This window comes from Medicago sativa, chromosome 6 (assembly GCF_051527215.1).
Source record: "Medicago sativa cultivar Bolivia chromosome 6, Bolivia_mono, whole genome shotgun sequence".
Classification (NCBI taxonomy): domain Eukaryota; kingdom Viridiplantae; phylum Streptophyta; class Magnoliopsida; order Fabales; family Fabaceae; genus Medicago; species Medicago sativa.
The window spans coordinates 34,879,849-34,898,947 of record NC_140754.1 but is presented as its reverse complement, the minus strand read 5'-3'; the positions used below and the strand labels follow the sequence as shown (position 1 = coordinate 34,898,947).

At 36.4% G+C, this 19,099-nt stretch overlaps 1 protein-coding gene and 1 pseudogene across 2 annotated transcripts; one reads left to right on the top strand and one right to left on the bottom strand.

Annotated features, from left to right (window-relative positions):
- Positions 1-1,002: 1,002 nt before the first annotated feature.
- LOC146914760 (respiratory burst oxidase homolog protein D-like) lies at positions 1,003-4,120 on the bottom strand (annotated as a pseudogene). Its single transcript, XR_015016589.1, has 7 exons — positions 4,102-4,120; positions 2,648-2,810; positions 2,502-2,562; positions 2,157-2,406; positions 1,634-2,017; positions 1,432-1,527; positions 1,003-1,292 (listed from the first exon to the last, which is right to left on the bottom strand). The product of XR_015016589.1 is annotated as a respiratory burst oxidase homolog protein D-like (transcript).
- A 7,618-nt stretch (positions 4,121-11,738) lies between these two features.
- LOC146914759 (cytochrome P450 82A3-like) lies at positions 11,739-18,068 on the top strand. Its single transcript, XM_085717502.1, has 2 exons — positions 11,739-12,696; positions 17,316-18,068. Exons 1-2 carry the CDS (start codon positions 11,755-11,757, stop codon positions 17,946-17,948), a joined length of 1,575 nt encoding a protein of 524 aa, XP_085573628.1. The 5' UTR covers positions 11,739-11,754; the 3' UTR covers positions 17,949-18,068.
- The last annotated feature ends 1,031 nt before the right edge of the window (positions 18,069-19,099 follow it).

Genomic DNA, 19,099 nt, shown 5'->3' with positions numbered 1-19,099 from the left:
AATATAAACTAGCCAAATATATGGTCTGTATGACCACATTTTTACAAATACGTGACCACTATTTTTTCATAAATTAGAACTTGTCAGTCCTTAGGCGTGATAAACTCGCCGATTGTAAAACAAGTTATTTATGGTTGAAAATGCTTTTAGTGCAGTGATCAAATGAGATTATGCATTCCATTCGCCTAAAATGAAATTATTTACATCTGAGAAATATAAACTAGCCAAATATATGGTCTGTATGACCACATTTTTACAAATACGTGACCACTATTTTTTCATAAATTGGAACTTGTCCGTCTTTAGGCGTGATAAACTCGCCGATTGTAAAACAGGTTATTTATGGTTGAAAATGCTTTTAGTGCAGTGATCAAATGAGATCATGCGTTCGATTCGCCTAAAACGATATTATTTACATCTGGGAAAGAAAAACTAGCCAAATATATGGTCTGTATGACCACATTTTTACAAATACGTGACCACTATTTTTTCATAAATTAGAACTTGTCCGTCCTTAGGCGTGATAAACTTGCCGATTGTAAAACAGATTATTTATGGTTGGAAATGCTTTTAGTGCAGTGATCAAATGAGATCATGCGTTCAATTCGCCTAAAACGATATTATTTACACCTGGGAAAGAAAAACTAGCCAAATATATGGTCTGTATGACCACATTTTTACATATGCGTGACCACTATTTTTTCATAAATTAGAATGTCTCACTGACAATTGGCTTGAATTGCTTTTTTTTTTTGCACATGTAAGTTACAGATAACCAAATAAACGAACAATATAACCATAATTTGTCAAAGGCGTAACCATTTTTTCGTAAATTAGAATGTCTCACGACTAGTTTTAAACACATGAAAGGAAAAAAAACATGGTTACGCCTTTGTAAAATTGTGGTTACACACTTCAAATATTTGGTTATACATAATTTTTCTGTGAAAACAATATTATTTTAATGCGAGTTATCACTGAAATATCAAAAGTCATAAAATGTAGTGAAAACAATATCATTTTAAGGCATTTTAAGGCGATATATGTATTCGAGTTTAAACTATTTACTCATATCATCTACATGGTGGAATAAGTGCTTCAAACAATAAAACTAAATAAGTTAGCCATATCATATACATGGCCGAATTAGTACATAACATAATAAAATAAAATTCAAAAAATTGAACGTTGCTTGAAGTTGCTTGAAGTTGATTCTTCTGTCCACTCTTATAGCTAAATCCTTGAGGCTTTGACATATTAATTGCCAACACATTTCCAGGATAAACAGCCACCTTCAAATTTGACAATGAAATGAAAATGATATCAGACGTATACATAACTTACTAACCTTAACAGAAGTAATTTCAACAGAACCATGTGTATTTTCATACCATATAGTAAGTAATTTGTTTATAATTATTTGACACATACCTTCAATATTCGCACAGACTTTTTGCTTGATCTAAGTGCTCTAATAAGTCTCTCCAATGCATAAATGGTGATGGGAATAGCCAGATACATCCAAGTCTACAAAGCACATAATAAGATTATTAAGTGCATGTGAATAGCTTATTTTTCAGTTCAAAATAGTTATAAAAATATTCCAAAGTAAGGGTTAACTGAAGGTCCTAACCGTTTTATGGTTCCATTCCTTAGTCAAGTAAAGTTTGGTTCCATGGATAATCAACAGGGCATACACAATGATGAAGAGGTGATGAGAATACCAAAAGGCATTGAAACCTGTGAGTTTGTTGAAGGGTTTAGGTAGTTTGGTGCGATTCCTCCTGAACCTAGTATTGGCCAGTGTAAAGGCTATTGCCATTAGCACAACCATTAGAATTCCTGTTACCCCTTCCCAAGATTTGACAAAATGCCAGTAACTTGATGGTTTCTCTCCGAAAAAAGGCTCATTCAGCTTGTACTTTTCATTGCTTGCATGAAGAATGCGAGGAAAATCACAAGCAAGATGATAAATAGCACGTATACCAACACCAATTGCTATTGCCAGAGCTATCATCTGCAAAAATACTCATAATTTTATGCCTTGTGAAAGCTGCTATAATCCTACAAACATGACTAATGCATATGCATATTAGTGTGTACTAGTATTTAATTATCTTGTCACTCTTGATGGAAAAATCAGAAGCAAAAATTACCTTGTTAAAATTGAGGCCATCATCGAAAGGAACAAAAGCACCTAGCTTGGTCCTATTCCTGAGCCAAGTGATGGTGTTTCGGCAAACAGGCAATAAGATAATGGCCATGTTCAATTTAAGTGTTTCAGCAGCCCCTTTTGCCATGCACACACAGTGCCCCCATCACTTTATATGCAGATCTTCTCCTATATTGCACAAATTTAAAGGCAAATAGGCCTAACATGACACCAATCCACAGAGCAAATAGTATTTAATTATCTTGTCACTCTTGTTGAATACTGTTAAAGAATGTAAAGTTCAATGCATACTGTGCAACTCATATTTAGATTATTTAGTGTTAAATTAAAAGTACCATACATCTTTTACCTCTTCCTCGGTGATTCTTCCATCTGCATCTTTGTCAACCCTGTAATCAAAATCAATGTTGGTGATATGTTTATGGAGCATTCAACAAATATTTGACACTTACATTAACTAAAACAAAGAATTACATGTCAAATAATATTTTGAGCCTAGTATCAAAGCTTTGGTCTGAAATACAGTCCCAGAACTCCCTAAACTGGATCTTGTTAATCGAACCTCCTTAAATCCCTCTCTGCCGAGCAAGAGTATCAAAAAGCATCTCAGCATAGGCCTTTGACTCTTCATTCAATCCTACAATTGAATCCAAAGAAACACTTAGAAATTACTACAATTATAATCAAAGTTTCAATTATTAACATTATTCAATATAATTTTTCAAAACCATTTTCAAAACACAAAATCCCTAAATTACAACCCTCAAACCCACAAATTGAAGGAAAAATTTGAGATAGATCTCACCTTCAACAAAGATGGAGAATCAGCAATAGAGGCAGTCCGACAATAGAGAGTGAAACAACAACGAGTGGGAGGAGACAACAAAATTGAGTTTCAGACAAAAAAAATGAGGACCGAAAGTGAGGGAGTGAGAGTGATCTGACGGCCGACGACTGTGAGAGTGGGAGGAGAAGGCCAGATTGAGTTTTCACTGTTTAAGGGAGAGAGAGTGGGAACGACCGGTTATGGGAGTGGTATACTAGGATGCGGCGGCGGCCAGTGGTGGTGGCAGGTGAGTGAGAGGCAGAGGCAGAGTGAGAGGGAGAAGAAAGGGAGATCTAAGAGAGAGAAGAGGGTGAGAAAGAGAAAGTTGTGTGAAATTTCAAAAATACCCATGCCACATAAGGGTGTATGGAAGAGTGGTATGGAGAAAGGTGTTTATGAATCTTTTTCCCAAATTAAAGGAGAGACTACTAACTGAAAGGAGAAAAAGTGGAATATTATTACCATTCTTTTTCCCGTCTGCGTCCAAGTGCTACAGTTTCAACTTTAACTAGCCATCTCCCTTACAAATACAACAATAACTTAATGATTCATTGATATTATAAACTAACAAATATTTTGAGACTGATAAATATTACAATCAAATACTAATGGAAAGAAGTGAGTAGTCTATAAAACTACCTTTTTCGAATAACATAATCATTTTATATAAATAAAAAAAAAGAAAAAAAAACAATATAATGATGTTCTATCATTTGTAGGTATGATAGTAAAACCCGTATCCGCAGTTATCTCTCAGTCACATCCTGATTTGACGGGTTTTCATATCTTTTGATTGGGTTTGGGTATGTGTTCTCTTCGATTTCAAAACACTAGTATGGGGCGGTATGTAAATATTCAACCCAAACTCATACTCAACTCTGTCTTGAATATATAAAATAACTTTATTTCATTATCACCCATTGATATTTGTCATATTATAAAAACATTGATATTTAAAGGGGCAACCAAATTATTTCGTCAAGAAAATGTTAAGATGAACATATTGCTGGATAATGCATAACATTGCCATTCGGGTTGGAAAAATATTTGTTTTTTATTAAAAGAATTACTCACAGTAGGGACAGGAATGGAGAGGAAATACCTGAACCCATCAAAGACATGGATGAAATTTAATTTCTCATCCTCATTGGATATAGGTAAGGTAATTAATAACTATATGAGAGTCGGGGATGTGAATGGAGAAGATAAAACTCTTCCTCATCCTGCCTCATTTTCATGCCTAATCAGTTGTCTAGCATTTCACCTATATGAACACATAATTTTTCTTTCCTTTATAAAATTAACTATGTTTATTAATTTATGTATCATTTGCTAAAGTGAAATATATTTTGGGATGAAAGGAATATTTATTTTACATTATAGAATGAGTTGTTCATTTTAGAGGATTTAGATTAAACAAAGTCAATTAGTTTTTTTTTTTTGACAAGACAAAGTCAATTAGTTATATGTACTATCTTTGTCATTATTATAGAAAATAAAATAAAAAATCACACTTTAAAATGGATTTATAACTTAAAAAACTTGTTCTTGTCAAAAAAAAAACTTAAAAAACTTGTTTGTTTGATCTTTAAATGAAATGACAAATATCACCATAAATATGCTTAGACGGTTGGATCATGAGGGGATACTGGAGGATCATCTACATTGAAATTAGAGCAAACGAGTTTGGACACCGCATTTTTACCTAAAATTTAAATGCATTAAGTTTATGAATCTGATAAGTGTTAGGAAGTGATACTTTCATGTTATATTTTAAGCACTTTTGTTACTTGTTTTGCAAGTAATTTAAGGAAAAGCTGAGATAAAAGTGATAATTGCCTTATTACGCTTTAATTGCCTTACTTTACCCAATTGTGCAGGATTTGACCTCAAGACACTAAGCAAGTGCAAAAGGGCCGCAAGTACTACACAGCTCGCGAGGCGAGCACAGCAGCTCGCAGTGGCGAGCATCAATTCAAGCCAAAAAGCCGTGAGCAACCTCTTGCTCGCGAGGCGAGCAGAGCTACTCGCCGTTGCGAGTAAGGGCGGTTTGACCCTCCCAGGGTGACGTGGCAGAATCTTAATGGTGAAGGAAGCATAACTCGCCATGGCGAGTAAGGCAGCTCGCGAGGCGAGCTCAAGCATAGTGGGAATTCTATAAATAGCCCACTTGCTATTCTTGGAAAAAGATCTTAGGAAATATCTAGGGTTTCTAGTTCTTCTTAGTTTTTCACCTTTAGATATTTTTAGAGAGAAAATAGGGTAGTTCTTCATAGAGTGATAGTGGTTTTGGAAGTTGGATCTTTATTTCTTTGTTGAGACATCACAAGTGTAATGAATCCTTCCTTTTCAATCCATCCTTGCAAGGCTTCCATGATGATGTGTAGCTAAACACTCTTTGTTAGGATTAGAGGTACTTGATCTTGCTAAACATGTAATCCTTTTGATCTTGCAATATATGATTCTAGCAATTTATATTCAATATTGTTGTTATTCTTGTGTTAATGCTTTCAATAAGATTCAAGATGATTTGGACACAAACTCTTGAATCTAGAGCTAGAGTAGCAATATATCTCAGGTTAACTTCTTTAACAACTTTGTTAATCTTGTGATAATCACCATAATCATGAGTTTAATGCTTTCGGATGCTTAATCAGGCTGGACACGGTCGATTAAGTTATCCGATCGACTTTGTTATCGTTTAAGGGATTTGGACACGAATGTTTAAACGATAACTTAGAAATAATTATATCACTTTGGACACGAAGGGTAGTTTAGAATTGATTGTGATAATGTTGTTTATAAAGCTAGAATTCGTATAGATCATTAGGTTACGTGTGACGCTTGGTTAAGGAACGCTACTCCTAACAAGTTTCAAACCTTATTTATCTCATCTTTTACTTTTTGCAATTAGTTTAGTTAGTTACATTTCAATTCAAACAAACAAGTACTCTTAATACTTGGAATGATAATTGATGTTAAACTGTCCTTGATAACGCACTATTCCCTGTGGAGACGATACACAAATACTTATCTTGTTTGATGCTAAAAACAACTTTCATCAAAATGGCGCCGTTGCCGGGGAATGGTGTTTAGTTATCATAGATAGAACGATTGATTTATCGTTTTAAGCATTTGTTTATAATCCGTAAATATTTTTCTTTATTTGATAGTTGTTTGTACTAACCCCTTGTTGATAAACAAAGAAAAGTTTCTTGTTAGTTGTTTCCGTTTTAGGATCACCACCTAGCCAAAATCATGGCTGATCATGGTTGCTTCAACTTCTATACTCCACCCGAGTATGAATCCTATCCTCAGTATCAGCAACATTCTTATGAAGATGAGAGATACAAGGTGATAGAAAATACTTTGAATGTCTTCATGCAACAATCCATGATAAACATGCAAGATACCAACCAAAGATTGAAGACTTTATCACTTCAAATTGGGTTGATTCAAGCACAAATCATGGATAACCAAGCCAACAATCAATCCACTCTTGGAGAACAAGAAAATAATCCAAACATGTTTGAGAGAGTCGGAGAGATTGTTGAAGAAGTTGTTGTTCAAAATGAGGTAGTTACAACTGTTGATATTGAAGAAGCAACGGTGGTTGAGAAAAAGGAACGGTTACTAATCAAGGAAGATTTAATGGTAACAAGAGGGAAGAAGATGAACAAGGTAGAAATCGATCGAGTCATTGATGAAATTAACGCCTTGTTCAAACCAAAGCTAGGGAGGTCATGGACTCCAAATCTTTTGTTCCTAAAGTTCATGGAATTCCTACCAAAAAGTAGGGTTTCGAAAGATGATGTGCTATCCGTTTCATTTTGGCCACCCTAACGGAAAAGGCGTCGAGCTAACGACGTTAAACAAGCGCTAGTTGGGAGGCAACCCAACTTTGTAAGTCTATTTATTGTTTTAAGGCATATTAGGTATTAGGGTCATGTGCATGCATCAAAGCAACCAAAGTAGGAGCCAAAAAGAAACCAAAAATCAAAAAATTTCATTACTCGCGAGGCGAGTCAATCTGCTCGCCACTGCGAGCAAGCTGGTAGTCAACATGGTCAAAGACCAATTAACTCGCCACTGCGAGTGATGTTTCTCGCGAGGCGAGTAGACTCAGTTGGGCAGTTACGTATCCCAAGACCACTAACTCACATTAACTCCCCCATTATTTTCCTTAACCACCCATCATTATCCTTTCCCTTATCATTTTCGTTTTGCACTCTCTCTCATCAAAAATTTTCACATTCTTCTCTCTATTTTCATCACTAACCCTAAATCTTCAAAGTTTAACCAAGTCCACTTAATCTTTTCTCTTTATTTTGCACTTGCATTAGTTTAATCTTCCAACAGGTTTGTTTCTTCAACTTCTATTTTTCAATTTTGAATTCATGTAAACCCTAGGATTAGAAGATTGATTTTTGTTGAAACTGTTGTTCTGATTTAGCACCCATATGCCTAAGATAAAACAGAATCATGTACAATTTTGTATTGCTTTTCTTTCTAAGCCACATCTTTTGATTAACCCTTTTGAAAATTTTTGAAAATAAAAATTAGGGTTTTGTGGCATAAAATCGAATTACAAACCAAAGGCATGATTCAGTTCATATTTAGGTCACTACAAGGGGCGCAATTGCTTTATTTAGAGTTAGGATACCTTTTAAAACTGAACCACTGTTGTAAAAATTCGATTTTGGCCAATATCTGGGTCACTCGCCGTGGCGAGCTTCATCACTCGCGAGGCGAGTGTTCTTCCTAAACCCAGAAATTCATCTGCTTACTCGCCACTGCGAGTAGAGCTGCTCGCGAGGCGAGTAGCTTCAGAACCTGAAATTTTTTTGTTCTGGTTTCCATATTTAGTGATGCCAGTTATGCTGATTTGTTTCCATACTGATATTTAACTGTTATATTGTATTGTGTATGGATTTCCTGGCTGTTTTGCAGGTATGGCTCCTAAGAATCCTCAAAAGAGAGAGAAGGGTGAAACCTCTGCACCCCAACCCTCTAGAAACCAAAGCTTTGACTCAACGAGATTTAAAACCCGTTACCATCAGGATAGGTACGTCGAGTTACTCGACCAAAACATGTGGGCTGAGAGAGTGTTTAACATAAGCCCTAACGGACCTTACGGGGAAATTGCTAAACTTTTAAAAGATCAAGGGTGGGATAGGCTATGTAACCCCATCACCAACCTAAATGTTGAGCTTGTGCGTGAGTTTTACGCCAATGCTCTTCCTGAAAACCCCCTCACTGATGTCTTTCCATATGAGACTGTTGTCCGGGGTCACACCATTAAATTTGATAGGGCAGCCATCAACAAATACCTTGGCAATCCCTTCGAACTACCCCGTGACCATGAGTATGATGAATTCCACACTAAGAGAAACTTGGGGCACTTTAAGGTTGATGAAACTCATGAAGAAATCAAACGATTTCTTTTGCTTGAGGGTTTCAACTATGACAAGAGTGAAGTCGGGAGAGAGCATCGCTGCCAATACAAATTCATGACTAACCCAGCCAAAATCATCCAGAAATTTATCCTCTACAATGTCATGCCTAGTAGCCACATGTCTGATTGTGTTGTGGAAGTGTGCCCACTCATTTACTATATCCTTCATGGCAAACCAGTGGACATAGCTCGAACCATTGCTTGGGAGTTAAGGAAAGTCACTTTACAAGGGAAGGGTGAGCCACCAGCCCGCCTATTCTTCCCCGGTCTCATCATGGGACTCATTAAGGATACCGGTATGAAGCTTCCTTCAGCCGTTCATGAGAAAATTCGCAACCCCATCAATGATATTTTCATCACCCGTTTCATCATGGGTGAATCTAAGAAAGATAAAGGTAAGGGTAAGCAAGCTTCATCTTCTCAGGCACCTCCTCCACAGGAAGAACCCATGCCATTCCAACCCACTGCTGCCTTTGATTTTGCTAGCTACGTTCAGTGGCAGCATCAAAGCAATATGCACACTTGGAATATGCTGACAGCTCAAAACCGTGCAAACACCTACTTCCAACAATCTTAGTATGTCATGCAGCACCAAGTAGGCTACCCACAGGAGGTGATGGATCAGTGCATGACACCACAGGCTTTTCAGACCTATGTTAATTGGCCTGAGGGCATGCCAGGTCCATATGGAGGGGTTGGAGACTTTGTAGGGCATGAGGATGCAACCATGGGAGAAGATGTAGGTGGTGATGAGGATGATGATAGAGATGATCCAGCAAATATACCAAGTGCTACATCTTCTCACGATGGCCCGGATGATGACATGCAATCTTAAGGAGGAGGAAAAGTCTTGAAAGCCAGTTCTTCATAGAGTGATTTTATCAAGCTTTGATTCATTTCTTGCTGTCTTCCTTATATTTCATTTGCTTTCTCTTATGATACTTTTTGAACAATGTTACTTCTTTTGTGTTTTGATTTGGCACTAATGACTCAGTTTATTTTTGTATTAGTACAATCGTATTGTGTTCTGTTGTATTGTGTTTCGTTGGCACAATTAATTTAATTAGTATTGTGATGTTCTTATTTATTTTAGTATTGTTTATTTTCGTATTATGATTAGTTAAATTCATGTTTAGCATTTTTTTTGTATGATCAAGAACCCTTGTGGTTTTAATAGCCAAAGCTTAAATTTCAATTCTCAGATGATTGATATTGATTCATAGTTATGATTAAAAGCACAAAGCCAAGGTACAAGTTTCCAGTTTTTCTAGGTTTTTACTCGAATATGGAACGAGTACTTTGTGCAAATTTCATTTCATTTAGTTCTTTACAATAATTTATTTGTTTGTGAACCACGTAGTACTAGCCTAAAGTGAGGAAACCTCAAATGTTTGTACATATGCAAGGAGACCGGTATTCATTGTTTAACTCAGTTGTTTTATGTTAAATCCAATAATTGTTTTAAATTGTGTGAAGGCATGCAAGGAGACGCAAGTACTACACAGCTCGCGAGGCGAGCACAGCAGCTCGCAGTGGCGAGCATCAATTCAAGCCAAAAAGCCGTGAGCACCCTCTTGCTCGCGAGGCGAGCAGAGCTACTCGCCGTTGCGAGTAAGGGCGGTTTGACCCTCCCAGGGTGACGTGGCAGAATCTTAATGGTGAAGGAAGCATAACTCGCCATGGCGAGTAAGGCAGCTCGCGAGGCGAGCTCAAGCATAGTGGGAATTCTATAAATAGCCCACTTGCTATTCTTGGAAAAAGATCTTAGGAAATATCTAGGGTTTCTAGTTCTTCTTAGTTTTTCACCTTTAGATATTTTTAGAGAGAAAATAGGGTAGTTCTTCATAGAGTGATAGTGGTTTTGGAAGTTGGATCTTTATTTCTTTGTTGAGACATCACAAGTGTAATGAATCCTTCCTTTTCAATCCATCCTTGCAAGGCTTCCATGATGATGTGTAGCTAAACACTCTTTGTTAGGATGAGAGGTACTTGATCTTGCTAAACATGTAATCCTTTTGATCTTGCAATATATGATTCTAGCAATTTATATTCAATATTGTTGTTATTCTTGTGTTAATGCTTTCAATAAGATTCAAGATGATTTGGACACAAACTCTTGAATCTAGAGCTAGAGTAGCAATATATCTCAGGTTAACTTCTTTGACAACTTTGTTAATCTTGTGATAATCACCATAATCATGAGTTTAATGCTTTCGGATGCTTAATCAGGCTGGACACGGTCGATTAAGTTATCCGATCGACTTTGTTATCGTTTAAGGGATTTGGACACGAATGTTTAAACGATAACTTAGAAATAATTATATCACTTTGGACACGAAGGGTAGTTTAGAATTGATTGTGATAATGTTGTTTATAAAGCTAGAATTCGTATAGATCATTAGGTTACGTGTGACTCTTGGTTAAGGAACGCTACTCCTAACAAGTTTCAAACCTTATTTATCTCATCTTTTACTTTTTGCAATTAGTTTAGTTAGTTACATTTCAATTCAAACAAACAAGTACTCTTAATACTTGGAATGATAATTGATGTTAAACTGTCCTTGATAACGCACTATTCCCTGTGGAGACGATACACAAATACTTATCTTGTTTGATGCTAAAAACAACTTTCATCAGAATCCTCTCACTTATAAAGTGTTCAAACTCCACTTTTCTAAACAACTACACAACAATATTTTTTTTAGGTGTGAGTTCATCAATTCATCATGGTCACCCCTCAAGCGGAAGCTCTGATACATGGGTCACAAGGGATGTATGGAGGACCATGCACACTGAGTCTAACTCACTTCTGGACACCACACTTTAACCCCAAAGCTTAAGATATTGAATTTATGATTCTTTAACTTATAAAGTGTTCAACCTCCATTTTTTAAAGTAAATGTTGAACATCTAACTCACACGAAGTAAAAGATTATTGTTTGCCTATATTATTAGTGTATGCAATTAATGTCTTAAAAATTTCCATAAGAGTATAAAGGGGAGCTTGGTGCACTAAAGTTCCCGCATACGTTGTTTCTAAGACTTGAATTTGTGACCTTTGGTCTCGTCACAACAACTTTACCATTACTCCAAGTCTCCCCCTTTAAATTTCCATAAGAGTATATTTACAAAAATATTTAAAAAGTTACAACAATTAATAATCTTATTTATTTTAATATATATATTTTTTTTTTACTTTTTATTTAAGAGCCAGAGTTAGAGAGTCATCCTTAACCCCAACTTCAAGCCATTATATCATATATCCCCATAGAATTACCAGCTTCATACTCACCCATCCAAATGGATTTCTCTCAAAACACAATTGCAATTGGCCTCCTTTCAACAATCTTTCTCTTCATAATTCTATTCTACCACTCCAAATCCAACAAAACCAAACAACCCCCAATGGTTGCTGGTGCATGGCCAATAATTGGCCATCTTCCCCTCTTTAGCAAATCTCAAGCAACTCATCATCTTCTAGGTACCATGGCAGACAAATATGGTCCTATTTTCACCATCAAACTCGGCACCGCAACAACTCTAGTCATAAACAATTGGAAAACAGCAAAAGAATGCTACACAACAAATGATATAGCTGTAGCTTATCGTCCAAACCTCGTTGCCTTCGAACACATGACATATAATTATGCCATGCTTGGTTTTGCACCTTACGGTCCCTTTTGGCGCGAAATGAGGAAGATCGTTACGCTAAATTTTCTCTCAAACCATCAAATCAATCTATTAACTCACATTCGTGTCTCCGAAATTCAAACTTCGATTAAAGAGCTATATAATTTTTGGAAAAATAGGAAAGATGAAAATGGTTATTTGTTAGTGGAGATGAAGAAATGGTTTAATGAGTTGGCTTTTAATATAGTTCTTAGAATGGTTGCTGGGAAAAGATACTTTGGGGAGAGTGTGATGGTTAAAGAGGAAGAAGCAAATAGGTGTTTGAATGCTTTAAGGGATTATATGCGTTTGATTGGTGTGTTTCCTATTGCTGATGCTGTTCCTTTTTTGAGGTGGTTTGATTTTGGTGGACATGAGAAGAATATGAAGCTTAATTTTAAGGAGTTGGATGGTGTTATCACAGAGTGGTTGGATGAGCACAAGAAGAAGAGGAGTGAAGGTGTTGATAAGAGTAAAGAGGATCAAGATTTCATAGATGTGATGCTTTCTACTATTGATGGAACAAACATTCATGGGTTTGATTCGGATACTGTCATCAAAGCCACAACAATGGTATGTGCATATACTATTACTTGCGTATATTATCAAGCACGGACACTCTTCGGATTAAACGTGTCCTCGTTTCGGACACGACACGTGTTCAACACCGACACATATAATTACACTGAATTATATAATATTTTTTAAATTATTAGTTGTGTGGGCGTGTCAGTGTCCATATCATATTTGTTGTTTGTATCCGTGTTTCATAGCCAGTATATGATACATGTGTTGATAATTTGTATTATTACCTTAAATTATAGATTTAAATTTCAGTTTTAGTCCCATGTTTTGATCCGCTCACTCCGTTGGTACACCATTTAAAAATTTCTCAACTTTGGTTATTTCCCAAATATTTCGATTAATCTAGAATCATCCTATTTAAGTTTGACCCGAAAGTTTAGATTTACTTTACTAGAGAAAATGTATGATCCGTGTTTATCTAGATGAAGCTTGCTTTTTTGACAAAGAAAACTTCCAATTGACACATGGAAATGTCCATATTGCCCCTGCCGGTAGTTAACAACCGCTAGGAAACACGCCGGCTGTCAACAACCGCTGGCTTCCAGCGGCTGTTAACTGCCGCTGAAGCCTTTCCCCCCAAAACCAGCAAACCCCTACCTCCTATTCACTTATCAGCTTCTTTCTCACCATTACCAACCTCAAAAAAATCTCATTTCAAAAATGTTGTGTTAAAATCATGCCATCATTGCTGATTGATTGCTAAGACGTTTCTACACACAAAATGCATCAAAGAACAGGTATTACAACGTTAAAATCCATTGCATTTGATTGATTTTTCTGGTTTTTTTTTGTACTGTTACGCGTTGTAGTGGCAGTTAACTACCGCTGGGAGTGAGCGGCTGTTAACTGCCGCTGGACACTTAGAAAAATTTTCAAAATTTTCTAAGTGCAGCTACTGCCCAAACAGTGTTTTTTCCATTTTTTTTCTTTTGTTTTTTTGTTTGTTTATGTTAATATATGATAATGTGAAGGAATATTAGATAGATGTTTATGTTAATATTAGATAGATGTTTATTAATATTAGATAAATGTTTATGTGAATATATGATAGAGTGTTTTTTTTTCTTTTGTTTATGTTAATATTAGATAGATGTTTATGTTAATATATTAGATAGATGTTTATTAATATTAGATAAATGTTTATGTGAATATATGATAGAGTGTTTTTTTTTCTTTTGTTTATGTTAATATTAGATAGATGTTTATTAATTAGTTTAGTAATTGTATGTTGTTTATTTATAGATAATGTTGAGAATAAGGGTGATCGAAAACCTAGAGTTGTCGATTCCATTAAGGTTGAAGCTCCCGCTAAGGTCGAAGTCTCCGTTAAAGTTGAGACTTCAAGCGTCAATTCCGATGTGGACACGGCTCATTTCTTTTCAACCCAAGACACATGGAAAGATAAAAACGAATTGCTCGGTTGGGTCCGTCGACAAGCAAATAGGGCTGGATTTACGGTTGTCATTAGAAGATCTTGTGAAGGAAGAAATGCTATGTTGGAGTTGGTTTGTGAACGGAGCGGCGACCACAAAGTACCGAAGGGTGATTTGGGTACTTGTTGGTGTGGTGAAGGAGTATTTGGCCACCTCCAAGGGTGATTTGGGTACTTGTTGGCATAAAATAGATGAGGTGTTGGCAAACCAATTTGGGGAGATACAATCATCGTTTGGTAAGAGCGTTACGGTCTTGGAACATCGATACAAAGATGTCACTTTGTACTCTGGGTTGGGTGGTAATGTGTCTAGACAAGCCATGAATTTTATTTTTGTGGAAGAAGAGCGTGATAGGAGAACCTTGTGCATTGAGAAGAAAACTTGTGGTTGTGTTCAAAGGACGTCGTATGGCCTACCTTGTGCATGCTTCATTGCTATGAAAATCAGTAACAACATGCCCATTCGATTGGATGAGATACACCGGCATTGGCATAAGTTGTACATGGGTGAAGAACAAAGTAATGAAGATTTGTTTTCGGTCGCGGAGGAGTGGCATGGTATCCAAGAACGTCTCCAAAGAGTTCCGTTCCAAATGAAACTAGAAATCAAAGAGGCTTTGCGGTTGTTAGCGTTTCCGGAGACCACATTGTTGTCACCACCTCCAAGAAAGGTAGCAACCAAAGGAGCTCCCAAAAAAATCAAAACTACACGTAGGATCCCATCTTCGTGGGAGACTATTGATTCTCAACATCCGGTAAGTCAATCTTCACCACGGAAAAAATCTTCACAAACTAAAAGAAAAGGTGCTTGCATTGGCATTTCTCCGGTTCCGGTTCCTAAGCCTAGTTTGGTTTCAACAAGTTATGATCCATCCAATCCTATGTATTACATGCCAAAATTCATGAGACCATACATTGAGAGAGTTGTGGATGTTATTGGTGACGGGCATTGTGGGTTTAGGGCTATAGCGGAAGCCGTGGGTTTGACGCAAGAAAGTCTTGTTATGGTGCGGAGAGCACTTATTCAAGAGTTGAAAGAGCATAGGAGCAAATACATTGAGGTATATGCGAGCGAGGTCTGTTACAAGTACATCTTGGATGGATTGTATCCTCCCAAAAATCCTAGTAGCTTTGCACCTCCCGACAAATGGTTGACATTGACGGATATGGGACACATCGTTGCATCATGTTACAATAGGCCGATGTTAGAGATGACTACATGGAAAGACTACATCTCCGAGACTTTTTTCCCACTTAGAGGACGACCTCCGGTTAACCCGAAAAGCAACATGATTTGCCTTGGTCTAATCCCAAATCATTTTGTCCTTCTTTCATTAAAAGATGGTTGCCCACTACCTCCAACATCCCCGGAGTGGAGAAATCACAGGAGCGAAGAGGCGGCAACATGGGAGGATGAATTCTTGGATCAACACGATCGTTTCCAAACACTCATGGACATTGAGGTCAAAGAGAGACCGGTTCCACCAAAAGAGCCAACAAATGAAGACAATCCAATTATGTTTGATGACACTCCGGTTAAAGCACACACCGAATTTGAAGATGTTCTGGAACATTTAGATGATTTGCTTTTATTAGATGAAATGTGACACTTTTTGGTCGGTGTTAATCCGTTTTTTGGTTGATACGCGCCGACGTATTTTTTTGGATATATAATGTAATGACCAATTTTTTGGGTGATATAATGTAACTAACCTTCAACTATTTATATGTATATCAATATATTTGAGTTTCGCATTTATTAGTAATTAATGTGCATTACGTGTAATGTTTTGCATAATGTGGAAAATTTGATGAATTTCAAACAATTGTTAAACGTTAACGCATTATCGGTTTGGTGTAATGTAACCGAATAATTGATAAACTATTAAATGTTGATGTTTATGATTGCTGGATGTTGTTGTTTCGGTTTGATTTCCTCCGGAATTGCCATTTGAAATTACAGGTAAAACAGGACACATTTCCTGGGCAAAACCAGTTACAGACTGCACTGGTTCTGTAACTGGTGTTAGCGGTAGTTAACTGCCGCTGGACGCCAGCGGTCGTTAACAACCGGCGTATTTCCTAGCGGTAATTAACTACCGCCAGGGGCATTAAGGTCATTTTCATGTGTCAATTGGAAGTATTCTATGTCAAAAAAGCAATTTTCTATCTAGATTCTGGTAAACGTTATCACATTTGGATTCTGATCCATCCAATTCGATCCATTTGGATTCTGATCCAATAAAATATGTGCACCATCCAATTCGATCCATTTGGATTCTGATCATGGAAAACTTCATCTCATGTAGGGTCAAAGAATTGTGAGTCATGTGATGTGATGCGACACATCCTGAGATATTAGATTGTGAAACAATCTAAATTTATAAAAGATTTTTAGATTGGTGCCGACATTTCAATATATGATTTATATGTTATTTTCAATAATGAAAATACTCATTCTTTCAAATATAAAAAAATAATAATGAAAATACTCATAAATTATAGGTAAAATTACTATAGTCGTCTCTGAACTTAATTGCAAGTAATTGTCTATTTTTGTTTTAATCTTTTTTTTTTCCACGTTATTTTCAGCATCCAACCATTTTTGCATATGCAAACATGGGTGAATGATGTGAAAAAAATAGTAAAGACCAAATCATTATCTCAAATTTAGCTAAGGGAGTTTTGGAATAAGTTGATGTTGAGCGGTTAATTGGGCTTGTCTTTGGTGATGAGAAGTTGATGTTCTGTTTTTCGAGGTTTTGATTGGTTTTATGGTTTTTGGAGGTGTCATGGTGAGCAGCAGTTGATAGGTGATTCGATTTTTTTTTCTGTAGTTACTCGCGAGGAAGTCTAGGGGTTTAGCTTTGTTTAGGTATTGATTTTGGTTTAGGATGTTAGATTTTCTTATCAGGCTTGGAGATGCTCCTCAGTTTAGGATGTGTTAGTATTGGTGTTGTTATGATTTTTCTTTTGGATATTTCGTCTATACACGGCGCCTTTGTTTTGTAGTTTCAGCCATCCACTCTCTCTTTATCTTGTGCAAGGACTTGGTTATTAATAAATTTTGCTGTTAAAAAAGAAAATTGAGTTAAGGGAGTAATTTTGTCTATATTATATTTGAAGTATGCAAATAAATTTTACAAATGCTGAAAATATTATGCTTAACTTGCAGGCACTAGTTCTGGGAGCAACAGACACTAGCAGTGTTACACACATATGGGCATTGTGTTTATTATTGAACAATCCTCATACATTGGAAAAAGTTAAAGAAGAAATTGATCTCCACATTGGCAAAGAGAGATTATGCATCACTGAATCAGATATTAACAAGTTGGTATACCTTCAAGCTGTTGTCAAAGAAACACTAAGGTTGTATCCAGCATCACCTCTATCCGGAATACGCGAGTTCAGAGAAGATTGTCGGATTGGTGGCTACCATGTGAAGAAAGGATCTCGACTATTCACGAACTTGTGGAAGATCCAAACCGATCCTAGTGTTTGGCCGGATCCATTGGAGTTCAAGCCTGAGAGATTTCTTACTACTCATAAAGATGTTGATGTTAGAGGTAATCATTTTGAGCTTTTACCATTTGGAAGTGGAAGTAGGATTTGTCCTGGAATATCCTTTGCCCTTCGAAGTGCTTATTTGACTCTTGCAAATTTTCTTCACTCCTTTGAAGTATTGAAAACATCAAGTGAGCCAATTGATATGACTTCTGTGGTGGAAACAACCAACATCAAAGTTACTCCTCTTGAAGTTCTCATCAAACCTCGTTTGTCTCCCAATTATTATGAAACCATGTAATCAAATATAAATGGCATGTTATTAATGCATAAGATTATAGGTCTGCCTTTGTACATGTGAAATTATGCAAGCAAATTTTGACCTCTTATTTTGAGTAAATAAGACGAGCTCTTAAACTAAGGACTCCTTTATACTCCCTCCGTTTCAAAATGAGTGTCGTTTTAGGCTTTGGCACACAGATTAAGAAATTGAATGAAATAATCATTGGATATAACACTTTTACTAAACTGTCCTTACTTTATTAGAAAAAGACAAACTTAATGTTGCATTGAAAATTGTGTGAGAGAAAAGTTTGAGAGGGTAAAATTGGAAGAAAAAAATTAAAGTTGTATTGGAAATGTAAAGCGACATTCATTTTGAAACAAATTTTTTTGGCTAAAGTGACACTCATTTTGAAACGGAGGGAGTATTATTTAGGGTTGATTTAAACTTATACTATAAAGAGAAATCAGTTAAGAGTCCCACATCGAGTAGATAAAAGTGTTCTATGTAATACTCATGAGGCTCACTTGAACTACTCTTGTGTTGGACTCTCCTTATGAACTTAAGTCATAAAAGTTGGTTCTTTCATTATCGCTCTCATTCCTGCTAATTCATGTTTACTATTGGATCCTTTGTATTGAAAGTTATTTTAGGTAGAACGGAAAATCCGAGGTGGCAAAGATTATAGGTTTAAATATGACAATTTCGAATTTTAATGGTAGTGACGAAGATGCATATTGTTCGATCCTTTGCATTGAAAGTTATTTTAGGTAGACCGGAAAATACGAGGTGTCAAACATTATGGTGGTCTCGCGGTTATGAATGACGGCATCTTTTTCCGGTACTAGATGAAGAAATGGAGGAATCTTATGAATCGCTAAAGTTTGCAGAGGAACCCTCTACACTTGATGATTTCGTTGTTGATTCCGTCTTTGTTGTTGTTGGCAACCATCCGCTCAGTCCAAAGCAAGACAAAATTCACTTGCCTTCTCATGAGCCATGTCCACAACACACAAAAATCACATATTTGTTGTCAATCATAACTCTAGGGGTCGAGCCTCATTCAAAGGACACATGTTTTGACGATGATGTCGATTTTGTGATTCTGCAAAAAAAATCCACCACCAACCTGCAGCATTTGTAATTATATGTGAGAGAGAAATCAAACC